The 20868-nt window shown below is 39.0% G+C and overlaps 1 protein-coding gene across 1 annotated transcript in view; it reads right to left on the bottom strand.

The window, feature by feature from the left end:
* Positions 1 to 347: 347 nt before the first annotated feature.
* Positions 348 to 20868, bottom strand: part of ANO4 (anoctamin 4) — a 216837-nt gene continuing 196316 nt past the window's right edge. Inside the window, exons 25-26 of the mRNA XM_068971475.1 lie at positions 1691 to 1796; positions 348 to 539 (exon numbers count right to left, since the gene is read on the bottom strand). Of these exons, the coding sequence (XP_068827576.1) occupies positions 348 to 539; positions 1691 to 1796 (298 nt within the window). The remainder of the gene's footprint in view (positions 540 to 1690; positions 1797 to 20868) is intronic.

Below are 20868 nucleotides of genomic sequence, written 5' to 3'. Positions count from 1 at the left end.
TTCTAAAGGATTATTTACTACTGGGCTTCCCTAGTGGCTCAATTGGTAAAGAACCTGCCTGCAATGCAGAAGACCTAGTTTCGATCCCTGGGTCAGGAAGATCCCCTGGAGAAGGAAATGGCAACGCACTCCAATACTCGTGCCTGGAGAATTCCATGGGCAGAGGAGCCTGGCTGGCGTGGTCCATGGGATCACAAAGAGCTGGACATGATTGTGCAACTAACTTTAAAGGATTTATTTTCATCCCTATCAAGAGAACAATGGCAAGCTCTGTTTCAAGGAGTTGAAAGTGCCCCTCCCAGCCAAGGAGAGATTTCAGACCGTGAACGTACCTCTCACCGACCTGGTCACGGCCACTCATTGTGGTGTGCTTTTCCATTTTTCTTCCTCTCCTTTCGTTCCTTCTGGAGACGCTCCAGTTCTGCTTCATACATCATCTCCTGAATCAAGTACTTCTCTCTTCTCATTCGATCCCTTAGATCTTTTGGGAGGTCTGGGATCAGATATGAAATGAGGTGCTTTATACAAAACACGAGGTGCTAAAAACACAGGGGAGAATACAGGAGAGTCAGGTCTACTGTGCAGCCTGAACTGAAGGAGCTCTGGGAGCTGGTCAAGATCAGGGATGTGGAGCCTCTGGAGTTTCTGGAAAGTGGGATGAAGCCAGGGGAGGTGTGTGTGAGGAGAGAAAGTCACAGGGTAGGCGAGGACTGAACCTGGTGGGACGGCACCACATAGGAAATGAGGATTCGGGAAAGAAGGTGGAAAAGCAATGGCCACAGAATGCAAAGGAGGGCCAGAAGAGAGCACCATGGAGTCAGAGGGCCAGGTCTGAGTCCCAGCGCCACTGCCAGCACTTAAGATGGCTTACCTGAGGATAAGCCACTCCGAACCTCAGTTCCTTCACCCACAAAATGGGTGTTGTTTTGATAACTGGAAGAAAATATTTTAAAAGGCTCCACAGATGGCAAAATACTTCATTGTGGTGGTCTGGCACCAAACCTGCAGTATCTCTGAGGTATGCCTGTATAGGAACTTTTAGTCTGAGCCAAGAGGCAGCCTTCACTTGCATTAATCTGGCTTTGATATATGTAATGAGAGATGAAATTTCCATTTTGGGATACAGTTATGGGAATGCAAACTATTTTTAGTACAATTTTCTTAAAGACTAGGAGAAAATAGATGATGTGATTTTACTGACACGTAATACAGGCATAATCTACTAGGTAGATTATAAGTTCATAAGTAATGTCATGATGATGCACAACCAGAGGCTGCCACTTGTAACAGTCATTTCAGTGTTTTCTAAACACTGTCCCTGAACATCAGAAGCATCTTGGCGGACTGTGAAAAGCAAATTGCAGGCATGATGTATCAGAATCTCTGGGAGTGGGGATGGAAAAATGGCAATTTTCCTGAATTTTAAGAACCACAGCCCTAGAATATTGAGCTTAGGACCAAAGATTCCAGACTTATCCATTAACAATCAACAGTGGACTTTCAAATATTTCTCAGAAAATTCAAGTACTTTAATTAAAGAGAAAATGAGAAAAAGATTGCACAGTATTACTTATCCTGCTTCTAGACAATACTTAATCACATTGAAAGTTCTTGTAACTTATATTCATCTGCTACTTCTATTTACTTCATTAGGTCAAAGGAAATCAAGGAATTGGGTGAGAAAAGTTACCTCAAACACAATGATAAAAGCCAGTCGGGCTGCTAGGACGTGCCAGAACTGTAGTGTGTAGCCGTAGGGCACCAGTGAATGAGGAGGGTCACGGTAGTCTCGGTATCTATAAACATACAGGAGAATCTTACATTCCAAATTATGATTTTCCTGCCTCCCACATCTCTTCTCCCTACTATGTAACCCTCATTCATGGGAGACAAGTATACAAGTTTCTGTATACTGGACATCTGTGGTTTTGCATCTCTTCTGCTGGTGAAAGACTCTTCTCTGGGGAATCATCCCTGTGGCCTGGGCAGGGTTTGCCTCTTCCCTGATCCCAGCTCAGAAGATGAATCAGACCTGGTCAGTGAAACTCATTACCAGGTCTTCTGCTAAGAATGATCACTTAGTGAATTATTACTAAGTCCACAGAAAGTAAGAGCCTGGAGCTTCTGGTGGGTATCACAGACGCGTGTGAAGCCAGCCTGCTTGAGTATGCGGTCAGCATAACAAAGCAGAGCCAGCACAAAGGCAGTCTCTTGCTGACGCTGCTGGAGGGCTGGAATCTAGTTGTTAATAATGTTAGTATCATCAACAACCTCCTGGGCACCTGAACCAATGGATTTCTGTTTAAGTCAGTTTATACTGGATTTCTGTCACTTGCCACTAGAGTCCTTCCTAATATATGCTCCACCTGTAACTTGTGAGTCATCAACTTCCATGAATATTATGAACTAAGTGCCAAGTCTTATCCTAGGAACTTAAATCCTTGTGACTACACTTTATCCTTTACTATCCATTAGTACTATTACATGGGAGAGCTAAGAAGTGACTGTCATCGCCTTAGTGTTTTCATGTGTTTTGAATGCTCTTTTCATTAGCTTCAGAAATGTGAAAAGATCTAGAAATATTGGTTATTACAACAGGTCTGCTGTGCAGACATACCACATTTCCTTTGTCTGGATAAAAATTATGATTGCCTAGGTTCTGCAGGGCTTCCCTGGTGGCTCAGAGGTCAAAGCATCTGCCTGCAATGTGGGAGACCTGGGTTAGATCCCTGGATCGGGAAGATCCCCTGAAGAAGGAAATGGCAACCCACTCCAGTATTCTTGCCTGGAGAATCCCATGGATGGAGGAGCCTGGTAGGCTGCAGTCCATGGGGTCGCAAAGAGTTGGACACAACTGAGCGACTTCACTTTCTTATAAGACAGCACCTAACTTAAGGTTGGCACTAATTTGTATATGAGGATATAGGGCACTTCCTATGCAGAGCATCCTTGAAAAGTATCAGACTACAAAAATATGAGCTGTGATTATTACAATCATCAATACAATCATCTTAATTATTATTAGTGTCTATGGAGTGTTAATAGTATTGAACTATGATTATTTTGCCAATAAAGTGATATTTTTGATGAGTACTTGCTACTGAAATTAAGAATGAATCTGTTTTTCTCTGACAGCTTCACTAAGCATTATACCCTCCATGCTGCAGCAAATGGTGAAATTTCATTATTTTTTTATGGCTGAGTAATATTTCATTGTGTGTGTATGTACACATGTATCTATCTTAATTGCATATCACATATTCATCCATCTGTTGATGGATGCTTAGGTTGATTCTATATTTTGGCTATTGTAGATAATACTACTATGAACATTGAGGTGCATATATATTTTTTGTCTCTATTTTTTTTAATTGTTTAATTGGAGGATAATTGCATTACAATGTTGTGTTGGTTTCTACATATATCTTTTCTAATTAGTATTTTCATTTTCTTTGGATATATATCCATCTGCTTAGTGTGAAGTAAGTCAGAGAAAAATACCATATGTTTTCTTTTACATGTGCAATATAAGAAATAAAACAAATGTAACAAAAACAGACTCATAGATACAGATAACAAACTAGTGGTTACCAACAGGGAGAGGGCTGTGGGGAGGGCCAAGATAGGGGAAGGGGATTATGAGGTACAAAGAATAGGTATAAAATAAATAAGACACAAAGATGTAATATACAGCACAGGAAATATAACCAGTGTTTTAAGTAGAGGATAATCTACAAACATATCAAATCACTGTGTTGTACACCTGAAAATAATAAAACACTGTAAATCACTATACTGCAGAAAAATTAATGAGTCTGTTAGTGCCTTCAAACTTCTCTCTATGATGGTGAGGATTTGGTAAGATTAAATAATCTGTTATTGCCATAGGTCCAATAACAATGCCTGGAATTTTAGGAAGAATAATTTTATTTAAAAGTTTGCATAGACTATTGTAACCTTTTACTTTCGCAGAGCACAGCTAGTCAAGAACCCAGAATTGTGTTTTCTTCAATTAAGACAACAAATGTAGTTCCTTTGTTTGTCTTTAGCTACACATATTTCAAATACAGTCCAAGTCAACAATCTAGAAGAAAAATAGCAGTGTGCTTTTTATTATACACAAACTTAATTATTAGACAAAAGTATATACAAGAGGAGTGAGCCTATATGGTTTCAAGAGTCACCTTCATTGACCCCTTAAACTTTTCCCACAATAGTGTTCACTAGAAAGGAAGTTCTTTTCAGGACCCGCTCTTCTCTTTCCTATTTGTGCCTCTTCTCTGCTCTTGTCTTTTGCCCTTTGTTTTGCCTGCTCTATTTTGTAGCTTCTCAGACCTTGTTTGGGTTTTCATTTGAAGAATTTTGACAAATCTCTTCTTCCCCAGATACCTTCTAAACTTGCTGAATGGAAAATCATGGCTTTTCCTAGGTTTTTGTGGACCATTTCCCTTGACTATTTCCATAAAATACAATTCAGATGTATCATTTTTAAGGTTTATTTATTTTACTTTTTGGCTGCTCTGGGTCTTCATTGCTGCGTCTCTCTAGCTGCAGAGAGTGGGGGCTACTCTTCCTTGTAGTGCATGGACTTCTCGTGGTGGTGGCTTGGTGTGGAGCACAGGCTCTAGGCAGGCATAGTTGCTGTGGCTCAGGGGCTCTAGAGCACAATCTCAGTTGTGGCACATGGGCTTAGCTGCTCTGCAGCATGTGGGATCTCCTCATACTAGGGATCATTCCCTATGTCCCTTGCATTGCAAGGCAGATTCTTAACCACTGGACCACCAGGGAAGCCCATATGTATCTTATAAGTCCTGCTATAAATTCTTAGCAAATAAATGAATTCCTTCATTCAGCATAGCTGAATAAATTAGGGACATGTTAAATATAATCAGCCATTAAATATAAGTATGAAAATTAGAATAATAAAATACTTTTCATGACTCAATGAGAATAGATTATCAAACACAATGACTATTTGTAAATTCACAAAAGATAAAAGGTTTTGGGGCTTCTCTGGTGGCTCAGATGATAAAGAATCTCCCTGCAGTGCAGGAGACCTGGGTTTGATCCCTGGGTCAGGAAGATCCGCTGAAGAAGGGAATGGCAACCCACTCCAGTATTCTTGCCTAGAGAATCCCATTGACAGAGGAGCTTGACGGGCTAGCACCTGGTATATTCTAGCACTAGTTAATTCATTCCCATTTTTTTGAACTGTGAAAATAAAAACATATATATGTTTAAAAGATTTTAGGTTGGTTGGTTTAGTTGCTAAGTTGTGTCCGACTCTTGTGACCCCATGGACTGTAGCCTGCCTGGCTCTTTTGTCCATGGGATTCTCTAGGCAAGAATACTGGGTGGGTTGCCTTCTCCAGGGGATCTTCCTAACTCAGGTATTGAACCCAGGTCTCCTGCATTGCAGGCAGATTTTTTGCCAACTGAGCTACAAGAGAAGCAAAAGGTTTTAGGTGGTGGTTTTAAATGTTAATTTATGTTTTTTCAAAATTTAAAAAATTAATGTTCTTTACTATATGCTTTTTCATATTTAGAAAACAAACTCATGGCTATGGTGAGTTGGCAACATTTTAGAAAATTTCTATGCAGGATTCAATTGTTGAGAATGTGCATCTATTTATTTAGACTGTGAGTCACATATGCCCATTTGTGATAGATCACAGAGTTCTGCTAACCTGTACCCAGAGGAACACAACATGTCTGCATGGCCACTTAGGTTCTAAGAACAAGAATCAGAAGTTGTGAAATTCTTAGGAAGTTCATTTTCAGAAGCAGCAGATTTCTGGCTTTCGACTCTCTTAAGCCATTGTACCATAAAGTCAAGTTTCTCTCTAGAAATTTCTTCTTGCTACCCTAAGGGAATTAAAACTCAGTGGTAGCAATGAGTTTGTCATCTTCTTTGCTGCCTGCAACTGTCTCCAGAATTATGCACTAGAGAGTATATTAGAACGATGCTCGGGGTTTGCCTGAGTAAATGATGCACAAAGCATCTCTGGACATGAGCTTTCCCTTTCAACAAACTTAGGGTCTGTGTCACCCCGCTCTAAAATTTTGGACTCACTCCTTTCTTCTATGAGCTTGTGAATGACTGTAAGTGGAGCTCTCAGTTCACGCTCCAGCACCTACCCCTAATCTCCTTGTTTTTTCCACTTGACAGATGTTTTGGAGAGGGCTGTGCTCAGATGTCATTTGTGTCCCATGTCTTTGTTTTTGATGCAAAGTCTAATCTTTCTTTTGCAAAATGGTTGGCTACATGTTCTCTGACACTTGTATCAATACAAAGAAAACACTTCCTTGCCCTTCTGTAGAAACAGCCAGGAAACCAAGCCTCAAACTAATAAATCAGTGTCACTTTTCTGATCTTTTAGCCTAGTACCTTCCAAGACATTAAACAGTCCAGTAATGTTAACGTGTGGAGGAATTTCCCACGTGAGTCAGAATTTTCTTTTTGAAAGTAAAGCTTTAAGTTTCTTGGTTTCAACTTTACACATAGGAAAGGCAGGATGTTCCCTTTTAAGTCAGTGTATTCTCTAAAGTTGCTTTTATTTATCAGGAAATGGATGGTTGGCTTGCATTATTTTTCTAGCACCAGGTATATTCTAGAACTAGTTAATTCATTCCCATTTTTTTCTGAGCTGTGAAAATAGAAACATATGTATGTTTAAAAGCATGATAAATGAAACTCATCCAAGTTAAAACAGTGTGGTCAGTGTCTTACTGTCAATGCCAGACACCCTGAGAGGAGACAACTGTTGCAATTTTCTATTTTTCTATATAATTATGCTACTCAGGCAAGTGTTCCTAAATACAGCAGTGCTTAGTTTTATCTACTTTGAATTCTGTGCCTCAAAATGCCTCACTGTCAATGCCAGACACCCCAAGAGGTGACAACTGTTGCAATTTTCTACTTTTCTATATAATTATACTACTCATGCAAGTGTTCCTAAATACAGCAGTGCTTAGTTTTATCTGCTTTGAATTTCTATGTAAATGGAATCATACTGTATGTTTTATTTTGCGATTAAATCTTTATTACATAACTTGTTTTGAGTTTTCAATTCTATTCCATTTTCTATTCAGATGTTAAACACACTGATATAATTACTATAATTTTATACTGTGTCTAATGTAAGGTAAATTTCCGCTTTGTGATTCTTTTTTTTTATTATTTTTTTGTTTTTTTATTAAATTTTAAAATCTTTAATTCTTACATGTGTTCCCAAACATGAAACCCCCTCCCACCTCCCTCCCCATAACATCTCTGTGGGTGATCCCCATGCACCAGCCCCAAGCATGCTGTATCCTGCGTCAGACATAGACTGGCGATTCAATTCTTACATGATAGTATACATGATAGAATGCCATTCTCCCAAATCATCCCGCCCTCTCCCTCTCTCTCTGAGTCCAAAAGTCCGTTATACACAGCTGTGTCTTTTTTCCTGTCTTGCATACAGGGTCGTCATTGCCATCTTTCTAAATTCCATATATATGTGTTAGTATACTGTATTGGTGTTTTTCTTTCTGGCTTACTTCACTCTGTATAATCGGCTCCAGTTTCATCCATCTCATTAGAACTGATTCAAATGAATTCTTTTTAACGGCTGAGTAATACTCCATTGTGTACATGTACCAAAGCTTTCTTATCTTGACTGTTCTTCATTCTCTGCATTTCTTTATAACGTTATTTTTGCAGAGAATTGGCCTAATGATTTTTAGTTTTTATAACTAATCTTATTTGCCCATTCATGTTCTTTATTTCTCTAATTTTTATGTTTATGTATTTAATACTGTAATAACACAATGAATGCTCATAAATCCTCCATGCAACCTAAGAATTAAAACATTACTGGCAACTTTTATCTACCTCTGGGCTTCTTCATCTCATCTCCTTGATTCCCTTATCTCCTTGCTTCCCTTATCCTGAACTTCATTTTTATCATTAACATGTATTTGTCTGAATGATATTGTTCAGTTCGGTTTGTTTTGAATTCTCTGGAAAGTATGCTATCCTGTATGTAGTCTTCTGAGACTTTTTTCTTTCCACCATTGTGCTACTAAGATTTATCTGTGCTGTTGCACGTGGCCATTGCTGCATAGCAGACTGTAGTATGAATATTGTTGTTGTCTTATGTAGTATGTGTTTAGATTTATATTCACAAGCTGGTAATTTCTCTCTTTTCTTTCAGATTCCCTAAGCATCAAAGTTTTGAAAAATAAAGCTTAAGTCTACCCAGTTCAGCAAATGCCCTTTGGGTAAAAGTTGGTTGCAGTGCTCTGCAGAGCACTCTGGGTTCTGCTTTTATTTATTTACTTACTTTCCAGTGATGAGAGTTCTTAAGATCTACTTCCTCTGCAACTTTAATATTATTAATTTTTGGCTGCACTGGGTCTTCATAGCAGCACACAGGCTTTCTCTAGTTGCAGTGGGATCAGACCCACATCCCCTGTACTGGACCACTAGAGAAGTCCCTGCAACTTTAAAAAGTTGAAGTATAGTTGACTGACCATATCATGTTAGCTTCAGATGGAGAGCACATGTAGAGCATCATGTTAGTTTCAGATGGAGAGCACAGAGATTCAGAAAATACACGCGCGCGTGCACACACACACACATATATAAATATCGGATTTTGTAACAATTCTTACCGGTTTTATGAAATATTGAATATGGCTCCCTGTGCTATACTGCTGCTAAGTCACTTCAGTCGTGTCCGACTGTGCGACCCCATAGATGGCAGCCCATCAGGCTCCCCCGTCCCTGGGATTCTCCAGGCAAGAACGCTGGAGTGGGTTGCCATTTCCTTCTCCAATGCATGAAAGTGAAAAGTGAAAGTGAAGTCACTCAGTCGTGTCCGACCCTCAGCGACTCCATGGACTGCAGCCTTCCAGGCTCCTCCATCTATGGGATTTTCCAGGCAAGAGTACTGGAGTGGGGTGCCATTGCCTTCTCCCCTGTGCTATACAGTGGGACCTTATTGTCTATTTTGTATATAATAGTGTGTATATGTTAATCTCATCCTCCTAATTTATCCCTTGCTCACTCTTTCTCCTTTGATAAGCACTGTTTGTTTTTTATGCCTATGAGTCTGTTTGTTTTGGACATAAATTTATTTGTATCTTTCTTTAAGATTTCACATATAAGCAGTATCATATGATATTTGTCTTTGTTTGGCATAGTTTATTTAGTATTATAAGCTCTAGGTCCACCCATGTTGTTGCAAATGGTATTATTTCATTCTTTTCATGGTTGATTAATATTCAATTGTATATATTACATCTTTTTTTTATCCATTCCTCTGTTGATGGACATTTAGGTTGCTTCCATGTCTTGGCTACTGCAAATAGTGCTGCAGTGAACACTGGGGTACAGGTATGTTTTCAATTATGGTTTTCCCTGGATATATGCCCAGGAGCAGGATTGCAGGATCATAAGGTGACTCTGTTTTTAGTTTTTCAAGGAACATCTACACTGTTCTCTATCTTGGCCATGCCAATTTACATTCCAACCAACAGCATGTGTTATTTGTAGACATTTTGATGATGACCATTCTGACCAGTGTGAGGCACTACCTCCTTTTAGTTTTGATTTGCATTTCTCTAATAATTAGTAATGCTGAGCATTTTTTCATGAGCCTTTTGCCATCTGTGTCTCTTTTTTTGGAGAAATGTCTATATCTTCCGTCCATTTTTTGATTTTTTTGTTGTTGTTGTTGTAGCATTGTATAAGTTGTTTATATATTTTGGATATTAAAACCCACGTCAGTAGAATCATTTACAAGTATTTTCTCCCATTCGGTAGGTTGTCTTTTCATTTTGTTGATGGCCTCCTTTGCTGTAGAAAAGCTTTTAAGTTTAATTAGGTTCCATTTGCTTGTTTCTATTTCCATTACTGTAGAAGATGGAGCCAAAAAAGATACTGTGATTTATGTTAAAGAGAGTCCTGGTCTCATATTATACTAGAGTCTCATATTTCCCTCTACAAGTTTTATAGTAACTAGTCTTATATTTAGGTATTTAATCTGTTTTGAGTTCATTTTTGTATATGGTGTTAGAGAATGTTCTAATTTCATTCTTTTACATGTAGCTTTTCAGTGTTCCCAGCACTACTTATAGAAGAGACTGTCTTTTCTCCATTGTGCATTTTTGCCACTTTGTTGTAGATTCAGTTCAGGTCAGTCGCTCAGTCGTGTGTGACCCTTTGCCACCCCATGAATCGCAGCACACCAGGCCTTCCTGTCCATCACCAACTCCCAGAGTTCACTTAAACTCATGTCCATCGAGTCAGTGATGGCATCCATCCATCTTATCCTCTCTCATCCCTTTCTCCTCCTGCCCCCAATCCCTCCCAGCATCAGTCTTTTCCAATGAGTCAACTCTTTGCATGAGGTGGCCAAAGTACTGGAGTTTCAGCTTTAGCATCAGTCCTTTCAACGAACACCCAGGATTGATCTCCTTGCAGTCCAAGGTACTCTCAAGAGTCTTCTCCAACACCACAGTTCAAAAGCATCAATTCTTCAGCGCTCAGCTTTCTTGACAGTCCAACTCTCACATCCATACATGACCACAGGAAAAACCATAGCCTTGACTAGATGGACCTTTGTTGGCAAAGTAATGTCTCCGCTTTTGAATATGCTATTTAAGTTGGTCATAACTTGCATTCCAAGGAGTAAGCGTCTTTTAATTTCATGGCTGCAATCACCATCTGCAGTGATTTTGGAGCCCCCAAAAATAAAGTCTGACACTGTTTCCACTGTTTCCCCATCTATTTCCCATGAAGTGATGGGACCGGATGCCATGATCTTAGTTTTCTGAATGTTGTTTTAAGCCAACTTTTTCACTCTCCTCTTTCACTTTCATCAAGAGGCTTTTTAGTTCCTCTTCACTTTTGCCATAAGGGTGGTGTTATCTGCATATTTGAGGTTATTGATATTTCTCCTGGCAATCTTGATTCCAGCTTGTGCTTCTTCCAGCCCAGCATTTCTCATGATGTACTCTGCATATAAGTTAAATAAGCAGGGTGACCATCTACAGCCTTGACGTACTCCTTTTCCTATTTGGAACCAATCTGTTGTTCCATGTCCAGTTCTAACTGTTGCTTCCTGACCTGCATATAGGTTTCTCAAGAGGCAGGTCAGGTGGTCTGGTATTCCCATCTCTTTCAGAATTTCCCACAGTTTATTGTGATCCACACAGTCAAAGGCTTTGGCATAGTCAATAATGCAGAAATAGATGTTTTTCTTGAACTCTCTTGCTTTTTCCATGATCCAGCGGATGTTGGCAATTTGACTTCTGGTTCCTCTGCCTTTTCTAAAACCAGCTTGAACATCTGGAAGTTCACGATTCATATTCTGCTGAAGCCTGGCTTGGAGAATTTTGAGCATTACTTTACTAGCATGTGAGATGAGTGTAATTGTGTGGTAGTTTGAGCATTCTTTGGCATTGCCTTTCTTTGAGATTGGAATGAAACGTGACCCTTTCCCAGTCCTGTGGCCACTGCGGAGTTTTCCAAATTTGCTGGCATATTGAGTGCAGCACTTTCACAGCATCATCTTTTAGGATTTGAAATAGCTCTACTGGAATTCCATCACCTCCACTAGCTTTGTTTGTAGTGATGCTTTTAAGGCCCACTTGACCTCACATTCCAGGATGTCTGACTCTAGGTGAGTGACCACACCATTGTGATTATCTTAGTCATGAAGATCTTTTTTGTACAGTTCTTCTGTGTATTCTTGCCACCTCTTTTTAATATCTTCTGCTTCTGTTAGGTCCATACCATTTCTGTCCTTTATCGATGTTGTAGATTAATTGAGTGCAAGTATGTAGAGTGTTTCTTTGGCTTTCTATTCTGTTCCATCTATCTATATTTCTATTTTTGTGCCAGTACCATATTGTTTTGATTCCTCTTGCTTTGTAATATAGTCTAAAGTCAAGGGGCCTGATTCCTGCAGCTCTGTTTTTCTTAAGGTTGCTATTGCTATTTAGGGTCTTTTGTGTTTCTATATAAATTAACATTTGTTTTTGTTCTAGCTGTGTGAAAAATGTCGTTGGTAATTTGATAGAGATTTCACTGAAACTGTAGATTGCCTTGAGTCATTAAGGAAGAAAATTAAGGAAACAATCCCATTTATTATTGCATCAAAAAGTATAAAATACCTTGGAATAAACCTATCTAATGAGGCAAAAGACCTGTACTCCAAAAACTATAAGATACTTATGAAAGAAGTAAAAAATGACACCAAGAGATGGGAAGATAAACCATGTTCTTGGATTGGAAGAATCAGTGTTGTTAAAATGATTGTACCACCTAAGGCCATCTTAGCAATTTTCAAATATATAATACAATATTATTAACTCTAGTCATAATACTGTGCATTACATCCCAAGAATTAACTTACTTTATAATGCATTTGGCCCATGCCACCCCAAGCCTTTGGTAGCTACCAGTCTGATCTCTGAATCTGTGAGTTCAGATTTTATTTAGATTCTATATATGTGAGATTATATGGTATTTGTCTTTTTCTGTCTAACATATTTAACTCTGGCATAATACCCTCAAAATCCATCCATGCTGTCACAATAGGATTTCCTCCTACTTTGTTTGCATAATATTCCATTGTATAAACACACCACATTTTCTTTATACATGTATATCAGTCAGTAGGCACTTAAGATTGTTTCTAAATCTATGTCTTGGCTATTGTAAACAATCCTACAGTACATATGGGGGTGCAGACTATTTTTTGAGTTAGGGATTTGTTTCCTTTGGATAAATACCCAGTAGTGGAATTGTTGAATCATACGGTAGTTCAACTTTTAACTTTTTGAGGAACCTCCATACTAGTGCTGTGGGTGTGGGTGTGGGGGTGGTGTGTGTGTGTGTGTGGGGGGTGGTGTGTGTGTGTGTGTGTGGTGTGTGTGTGTGTGCGTGCATGTGTGTTAGCCGCTCTGTTGTGTCTGACTCTTTGCGACCCCATGGACTATATAGTCTGCCAGGCTCCTATGACCATGGAATTCTCCAGGGAAGAATACTGGAGTGGGTTGCCATTTCCTTCTCCAGTACTAGTGCCATAGTGGCTGCCTATATTTACATTCACACCAACAGTGCATGGGGGTTCCCTTTTCTTCACATCCTTGCCAACATTTGTCATTCTTTGGCTTTTTTGATAATAGCCATTCTAACAGGTATGAAGTGCTGCTTCATTGTGTTTTGACTCCCATTTCCTTGATGATTAGTGACACTGAGTATCTTTTTATGTACCTCTTGACTTACCTTTATGCCTTCTTTGGAAAAATGTCTGTTCAGATCCTTTGCCCATTTAAAATTAACATTTTCCCTCACCATTGAATTATATGAGTTCTCTATATATTTAGGATATTAACCTCTAATCAGAAAAACTATTTGCAGATATTTCCTCCTGTCCAGGAGATGGCCTTTTCATTTTGCTGATGATTTCCTTTGCTGTGCAGGTTGATATACTCCCACTTGTATATTTTTGCTTTTGCTGCTTTGTTTCTGGTGTCAGATTTAAGACATCATCACCAAAACTGTTGTCAAGTTGCTTACTGCCTATGTTTTCTTTTAGAACTTTTATGGTTTCAAGTCTTAACTCAAAATCTTTATGGTGTAAGACAGTGGTCCAGCTTCATTTTCTGTGTGAGGCTGTCTCACCTTCCCAGCACCAGAAAGGAAGAAGCTATCCTTTCTCCATTATATATTCTTCACTCCTTTGTCATATATTGGCTATATTTGTGTGGGTTTATTTCTGGGCTCTTGATTCTGTTCTGCTGATCTATGTGCTAGGACATCTTTTTTGGATGTTAGTTCTAAAAGGTCTTGTAGGTCTTCATAAAACCATTCAACTTCAGCTTCTTCAGCATTACTGGTTGGGGCATAGACTTGGATAACGGTGATATTGAATGGTTTGCCTTGGAGACGAACAGAGATCATTCTGTCGTTTTTTAGATTGCAGCCAAGTACTGCATTTTGGACTCTTTTGTTGACCATGATGGCTACTCCATTTTCTTCTGAGAGATTTCTGCCCGCAGTAGTAGATATAATGGTCATCTGAGTTAAATTCACCCATTCCAGTCCATTTTAGTTCGCTGATTCCTAGAATGTTGACGTTCACCCTTGCCATCTCTTGTTTGACCACTTCCAATTTGCCGTGATTCGTGGACCTGACATTCCAGGTTCCTATGCAATATTGCTCTTTACAGCATTGGATCTTGCTTCTATCACCAGTCACATGCACAACTGGGTGTTGTTTTTGTTTTGGCTCCATCCCTTCATTCTTTCTGGAGTTACTTCTCCACTGATCTCCAGTAGCGTATTGGGGAGTTCCTCTTTCAGTATCCTATCATTTTGCCTTTTCATGCTGTTCATGGGGTTCTCAAGGCAAGAATACTGAAGTGGCTTGCCATTCCCTTCTCCAGTGGACCATGTTCTGTGAAGAAGGCTGAGAGCCGAAGAATTGATGCTTTTGAACTGTGGTGTTGGAGAAGACTCTTGAGAGTCCCTTGGACTGCAAGGAGATCCAACCAGTCCATTCTGAAGGAGATCAACCCTGGGATTTCTTTGGAGGGAATGATGCTGAAGCTGAAACTCCAGTACTCTGGCCACCTCACGCGAAGAGTTGACTCACTGGAAAAGACTCTGATGCTAGGAGTGATTGGGGGCAGTAGGAGAAAGGGACGACCAAGGATGAGATGGCTGGATGGCATCAAGGACTCGATGGACATGAGTCTGAGTGAACTCCAGGAGATGGTGATGAACAGGGAGGCCTGGCGTGCTGCGATTCATGGGGTCGCAAAGAGTCGGACACGACTGAGCAACTGAACTGAACTGATCTATGTGCCTGTTTTTATGTCAGCTATTAGTACTAATTAATGTTACTGTGACTGTTTTGATTATTATTTCTTTGTAATATAAGAATGCTCAAACTACCGCACAATTGCACTCATCTCACATGCTAGTAAAGTAATGCTCAAAATTCTCCAAGCCAGGCTTCAGCAATATGTGAACCGTGAACTCCCTGACGTTCAAGCTGGTTTTAGAAAAGGCAGAGGAACCAGAGATCAAATTGCCAACATCCGCTGGATCATGGAAAAAGCAAGAGAGTTCAAGAAAAACATCTATTTCTGCTTTATTGACTATGCTAAAGCCTTTGACTGTGTGGATCACAATAAACTGAGGAAAATTCTGAGAGAGATGGGAATACCAGACCACCTAACCTGCCTCTTGAGAAATCTGTATGCAGGTCAGGAAGCAACAGTTAGAACTGGACATGGAACAACAGACTGGTTCCAAATAGGAAAAGGAGTACGTCAAGGCTGTAGATGGTCACCCTGCTTATTTAACTTATATGCAGAGTACATCATGAGAAACGCTGAACTGGAAGAAGCACAAGCTGGAATCAAGATTGCTGGGAGAAATATCAATAACCTCAGATATGCAGATGACACCACCCTTATGGCAGAAAGTGAAGAGGAGCTAAAAGGCCTCTTGATGAAAGTGAAAGAGGAGAGCGAAAAAGTTGGCTTGAAGCTCAACATTCAGAAAACAAAGATCATGGCATCTGGTCCCATCACTTCATGGGAAATAGATGGGGAAACAGTGGAAACAGTGTCAGACTTTATTTTGGGGGGCTCCAAAATCACTGCAGATGGTGACTGCAGCCGTGAAATTAAAAGACGCTTATGCCTTGGAAGAAAAGTTATGATCAACCTAGGTAGTATATTCAAAAGCAGAGACATTACTTTGCCAACTAAGGTCTGTCTAGTCAAGGCTATGGTTTTTCCTGTGGTCATGTATGGATGTGAGAGTTGGACTGTGAAGAAGGCTGAGCGCCAAAGAATTGATGGTTTTGAACTGTGGTGTTGGAGAAGACTTTTTTTTTTGGGGGGAGAAGACTCTTGAGAGTCCCTTGGACTGCAAAGAGATCCAAGCAGTCCATTCTGAAGGAAATCAACCCTGGGATTCGTTTGGAAGGAATGATGCTAAAGCTGAAGCTCCAGTACTTTGGCCACCTCATGCAAAGAGTTGACTCATTGGAAAAGACTCTGATGCTGGGAGGGATTGGGGGCAGAGGAGAAGGGGACGATTGAGGATGAGATGGCTGGATGGCATCACGGACTCGATGGACGTGAGTCTGAGTGAACTTCGGGAGATGGTGATGGACAGGGAGGCCTGGCGTGCTGCAATTCATGGGGTCGCAAAGAGTCGGACACGACTGAGTGAGCTGAGCCGAACTGAACTGATAATTTGAAATAAGGAAGAGAGATGTAATATACTTAGAAATAAGGAAGAGAGATGTAATATACTTTGAAATAAGGAAGAGAGATGTTTCCAGCCTTTTATTCTTTCTTAGGGTTTCTTTGGGTATTCTGGGTGTTTTGTTCAGTTCAGTCGTTCAGTTGTGTCCGGCTCTTTGCGCCCCCATGAACCACAGCACACCAGGCCTCCCTGTCCACACAGATTTTACGATTATTCTACTCCTGCGAAAAATGCCATTGGGATTTTGATAAGGATTGTACTGAATCTGTATATTGCTTTGGGTAGTATGGACATTTTAACAATATTAATTCCTATAATCCATAAGTATGAAGCATTTTTAAAAATGTGTGTTTTCAGTTTATTCTACCAGTGTCTTACAGTTTTCAGTGTACAGGTCTTTCATTTCCTTGGTTAAATTTATTTCTAGACATTATTTCTGATGCAATTGTAAATGAGATTGTTTTCTTAATTTCTATTTCTGACAACTTGTTGTTAGTGTATAGAATTATTTGTATACTGATTTTATATCATGCAACTTTACTGAATTTATTAGTTCAAAACAGTGTTTTGATTTTCTATATAGAATATCATGTCATCTCCAAATAGTGACCATTTTACCTTTTCCTTTTTGATTTGGATCCTTTTATTTCTTTTCTTTTTTAGCCTAGGACTTCCAATACTAGGTTGCAAAAAAGTGGTGAGAGCCTCCTTGCTTTGTTGCTGATTTTAGAGGAAAAGCTTTCATTTCAGCTTCTCACCTTTGAGTGTGACATTAGCTATGGGTTTGTCATATATAGCCATGATTATGTTGACATGCATGTAGTCACTCTATAACCAGTTTGTTGAGAGGGTTTTTTTAAAAAATCATAATTGATGTTAAATTTTGTCAAAATTGTTTCCTGCATTTTTGAGATGATTGATTTTTATTCTTTATTTTGTCAGTGTGGTATATCACATTGATTTGCATATGTTGAGCCATCCTTGCAATCCTAGGATCAATCCCACTTGCTTATGGTGTATGAGCCTTTCAATATATTGTTGAATTTGGTTTGCTAAAATTTTGTTGAGAATTTCTGCATTTATATTCATCAGTATCATTGGCCTGTAATTTCTTGCAGTGTCTTGTTTGTGTCTTGTGGTGCCCTTGTCCCAGTAATGCTGGCAACATAAAATGTTTTGGAGCATTCCCACCTCTGCTGTTTTTTGAATGAGTTTGAGAAAAATTGGTATTAAAAGAATATTAGTAGAATCAGACTAATAGTAGAATTTATTTTACTATTTAGAAGAATTCAGAGTGAAGCCATCTGCTTCTGGACTTTGTTTGCTGGGAGGTTTTTGATTACTGATGCCCTCTCTTTATTAGTAGTACTCAGTTCAGATTTTCTTTCTTTCTGGTTCAGTCTTGGTAGGTTGTACATTTCTAGGAATTTTTCCATCTTTTCTAGGTTGCCAAATTTGTTGGCATATAATTGTTCCTAATAGTCTCTTAGGATCATGAGTATTTCTATGGTATCAGTTGTAATATCTCTTCTTGATTTCTGGTTTTATTTGAGTCCTCTTTGTTTTTTGGTGAGTCTAGGTAAAGGTTTGTTGAGTTTGTTCATTGTTAAAAGAATCAGCTCTTAGTTTCATTTTTAGTTTTATTTCTGCTCTGAACTTTATTTCCTTCCTTCCATTAACTTTGGACTTTGTTCTAGTTCCTTGAGATGTAAAGTTATGCTGTTTGAGACCTTTCTTGTTTCCTAAGATAGGCATTTACTACTGTCACCTTGCCTCTTGGAACTGCATTTGCTGCATCCTGTGTTTAGGTACGTTGTATTTTTTCATTTTCAAATGTCTCAAGGTAATTTTTGATTTCTCTTTTGATTGCTTTGAACCATTGGTTGTTCTGTGGCATGTTGTTTAGTTTCCACATATTTGTAAATTTTCCAGTTTTCTTTCTGTAATTGATTTCTTGCTTCATTGCATACCATTATGGTCAGAAAATATGCTTGATATGATTTCAGTCTTCTAAATTTATTGAGACTTTAGGCATATCATGATATATCCTGGAGAATGTTCCACGTGCACTTGAGAAGATGTAAATTCTGTTTCTTTTGATGGAATGTTCTGTACTTATCTGTTAATAACGTCCTTTTGTCTAAAGTCCTTTAAGACCAATGTTTATTGATTTTGTTTGTTGTTGTTGTTGGTTTGTTTGGATGATCTACTGTGGTATAAAAGTCCCCTAGTATTATTGTACTGCTGTTTATTTCTTCCTTTAGGCATGTCAATATTTGGTGTATATAGTTAGGTGCTCCTGTGTTGGGAAATATATTTTCTTGTTGGGTTGACCCCTTTATCAGTATGTAATGACAGTCTTTTGTTATTATTTTGTTTTAAAGTCTATTTTGTCTGATGTAAGTCTAGATATTCCAACTTTCATTAGATTTCCATTTTCACAAAATACATTTTTTCCATCCCTTCATGTTTGAGTTGTTTGTGTTTTTGCATCTGAAATGAGTCTTTTGTAGGCAGCACACAGATATCTTACTTTTTTCTTCCATTCAGCCACTCTATGTCTTTTGACTGGAGAATTTAATTCACTTACACTGAAAATAGTTATTGATAGGTATGTACTTATTTCCATTTTGTTTCTTCTTTTCTGGCTATCGTGTAGTTCTCCTTGTTCCTTTCCCTTTCTCTTGCTTTCTTCCTTTCCCTTTTTCTTGCTTTCTTCCTTTTGGGTTTGACTTTCTTCAGTGTTATCATTAGAGTCTACTATCTTTTGTGTTGTACTATAGGTTTCTGCTTTGTGGTTAGCATAAGGCACACATATAACAGCTTGTATTTATAACAGTTGATTTTAAGTTGATTGCAACCTAAGTTTGAATGTTTTCTAAAGTGCTACGTTTTTAGCATTCTAAAGCTCCCCTCACCATGTTTTATGTTTCTAATGTGACAATTCACATTTTTATTATCTTGTGTATCCCTTAACTAATTATTGTAGTTATAGTCATTTTTTGGACTTTTTTCTTATAACTTCCATACTAACTTTATAACTGATTATTCCACTACGTTTTCTATATATTGACCTTTACCAGGGAGTTTTACAGTTTCATGAGTTTTCTTGTCACTAATTGTGAGCTTTGGTTAGTGCTTCCAAAACTATATTGAACAAAAGTGGTGAAGGTGGACATCCTTGTCTTATTTCTGGTCAGAGAGGAAAAGCTTTGAGTTTTTTACTGTTCAGTATGTTGTTAGCTGTAACTTTGTCATCAGTTCAGTTCAGTCGCTTGGTAGTGTCCAACTCTTTGCGACCCCATGGACTGCAGCACCCCAGGCTTCCCTGTCCATCACCAACTCCTAGAGCCTACTCAAATTCACGACCATCACGTTAGTGATGCCATTCAACCATCTCATCCTCTATCATCCCCTTCTCCTCCCACCTTCAATCTTTCCCAGCATCAGGGTCTTTTCAGATGAGTCAGTTCTTCGCATCAGGTGGCCACAGTATTGCAGTTTCAGCTTCAGCATCAGTCCTTCCAATGAATACTCTAGACTGATTTCCTTTAGGATGGACTGGTTCAATCTTCTTGCAGTCCAAGGGACTCTCAAGAGTCTTCTCCAACACCACAGTTCAAAAGCATGATTTCATTAGTGTTCAGCTTGATTTATAGTCCAACTCTCACACCCATACATGACTACTGGAAAAACCATAGCTTTGACTAGACGGACCTTTGTCAGTAATGTCTCTGCTTTTTAATGTTGTCTAGGTTGGTCATAGCTTTTCTTCCAAGGAGCAAGTGTCTTTTTATTTCATGGCTGCAATCACCATCTGCAGTGATTTTGGAGTCCAAGAAAATAAAGTCTCTCACTGTTTCCATTTTTTCCCCATCTATTTGCCATGAAGTGATGGGACTAGATGCCATGATCTTCGTTTTCTGAATGTTGAGCTTTAAGCCAACTTTTTCACTCTCCTCTTTCACCTTCATCAAGAGGCTCTTTAGTTCTTCTTCACTTTCTGCCATAAGGGTGGTGTCATCTGCATATTTGAGATTATTGATATTTCTCCCGGCAATCTTGATTCCAGCTTGTGCTTCTCCCAGCCCAGCATTTCTCATGATGTACTCTGCATATAAGTTAAATAAGCAGGGTGACAATATACAGTCTTGACGTACTCCTTTCCCAATTTGGAACCAGTCTGTTGTTCCATGTCCAGTTCTAACTATTGCTTCTTGACTTGCATACAGATTTCTCAGGAGGCAGGTCAGGTGGTTTGGTATTCACATCTCTTTTATCCACAATTTGTTGTGATCCACAGTAAAAGGCTTTGGCATAATCAATATAGCAGAAGTAGATGTTTTTCTGAAACTCTCTTGCTCTTTTGGTGATCCAACGGATGTTGACACTTTGACTTCTGTTCCTCTGCCTTTTCCAAATCCAGCTTGAACATCTGGAAGTTCTTGGTTCATGTAATGTTGAGCCTGGCTTGAAGAATTTTGAGCATTACTTTGCTAGCGTGTGAGATGAGTGCAACTGTGCAGTAGTTTGAATATTCTTTGGCATTGCCTTTCTTTGGGATTGGAATGAAAACTGACCTT

This window comes from Capricornis sumatraensis, chromosome 4 (assembly GCF_032405125.1).
Source record: "Capricornis sumatraensis isolate serow.1 chromosome 4, serow.2, whole genome shotgun sequence".
NCBI lineage: Eukaryota > Metazoa > Chordata > Mammalia > Artiodactyla > Bovidae > Capricornis > Capricornis sumatraensis.
Note: the sequence above shows the minus strand (reverse complement) of the source record. Positions and strands in the feature narration are given on the sequence as shown.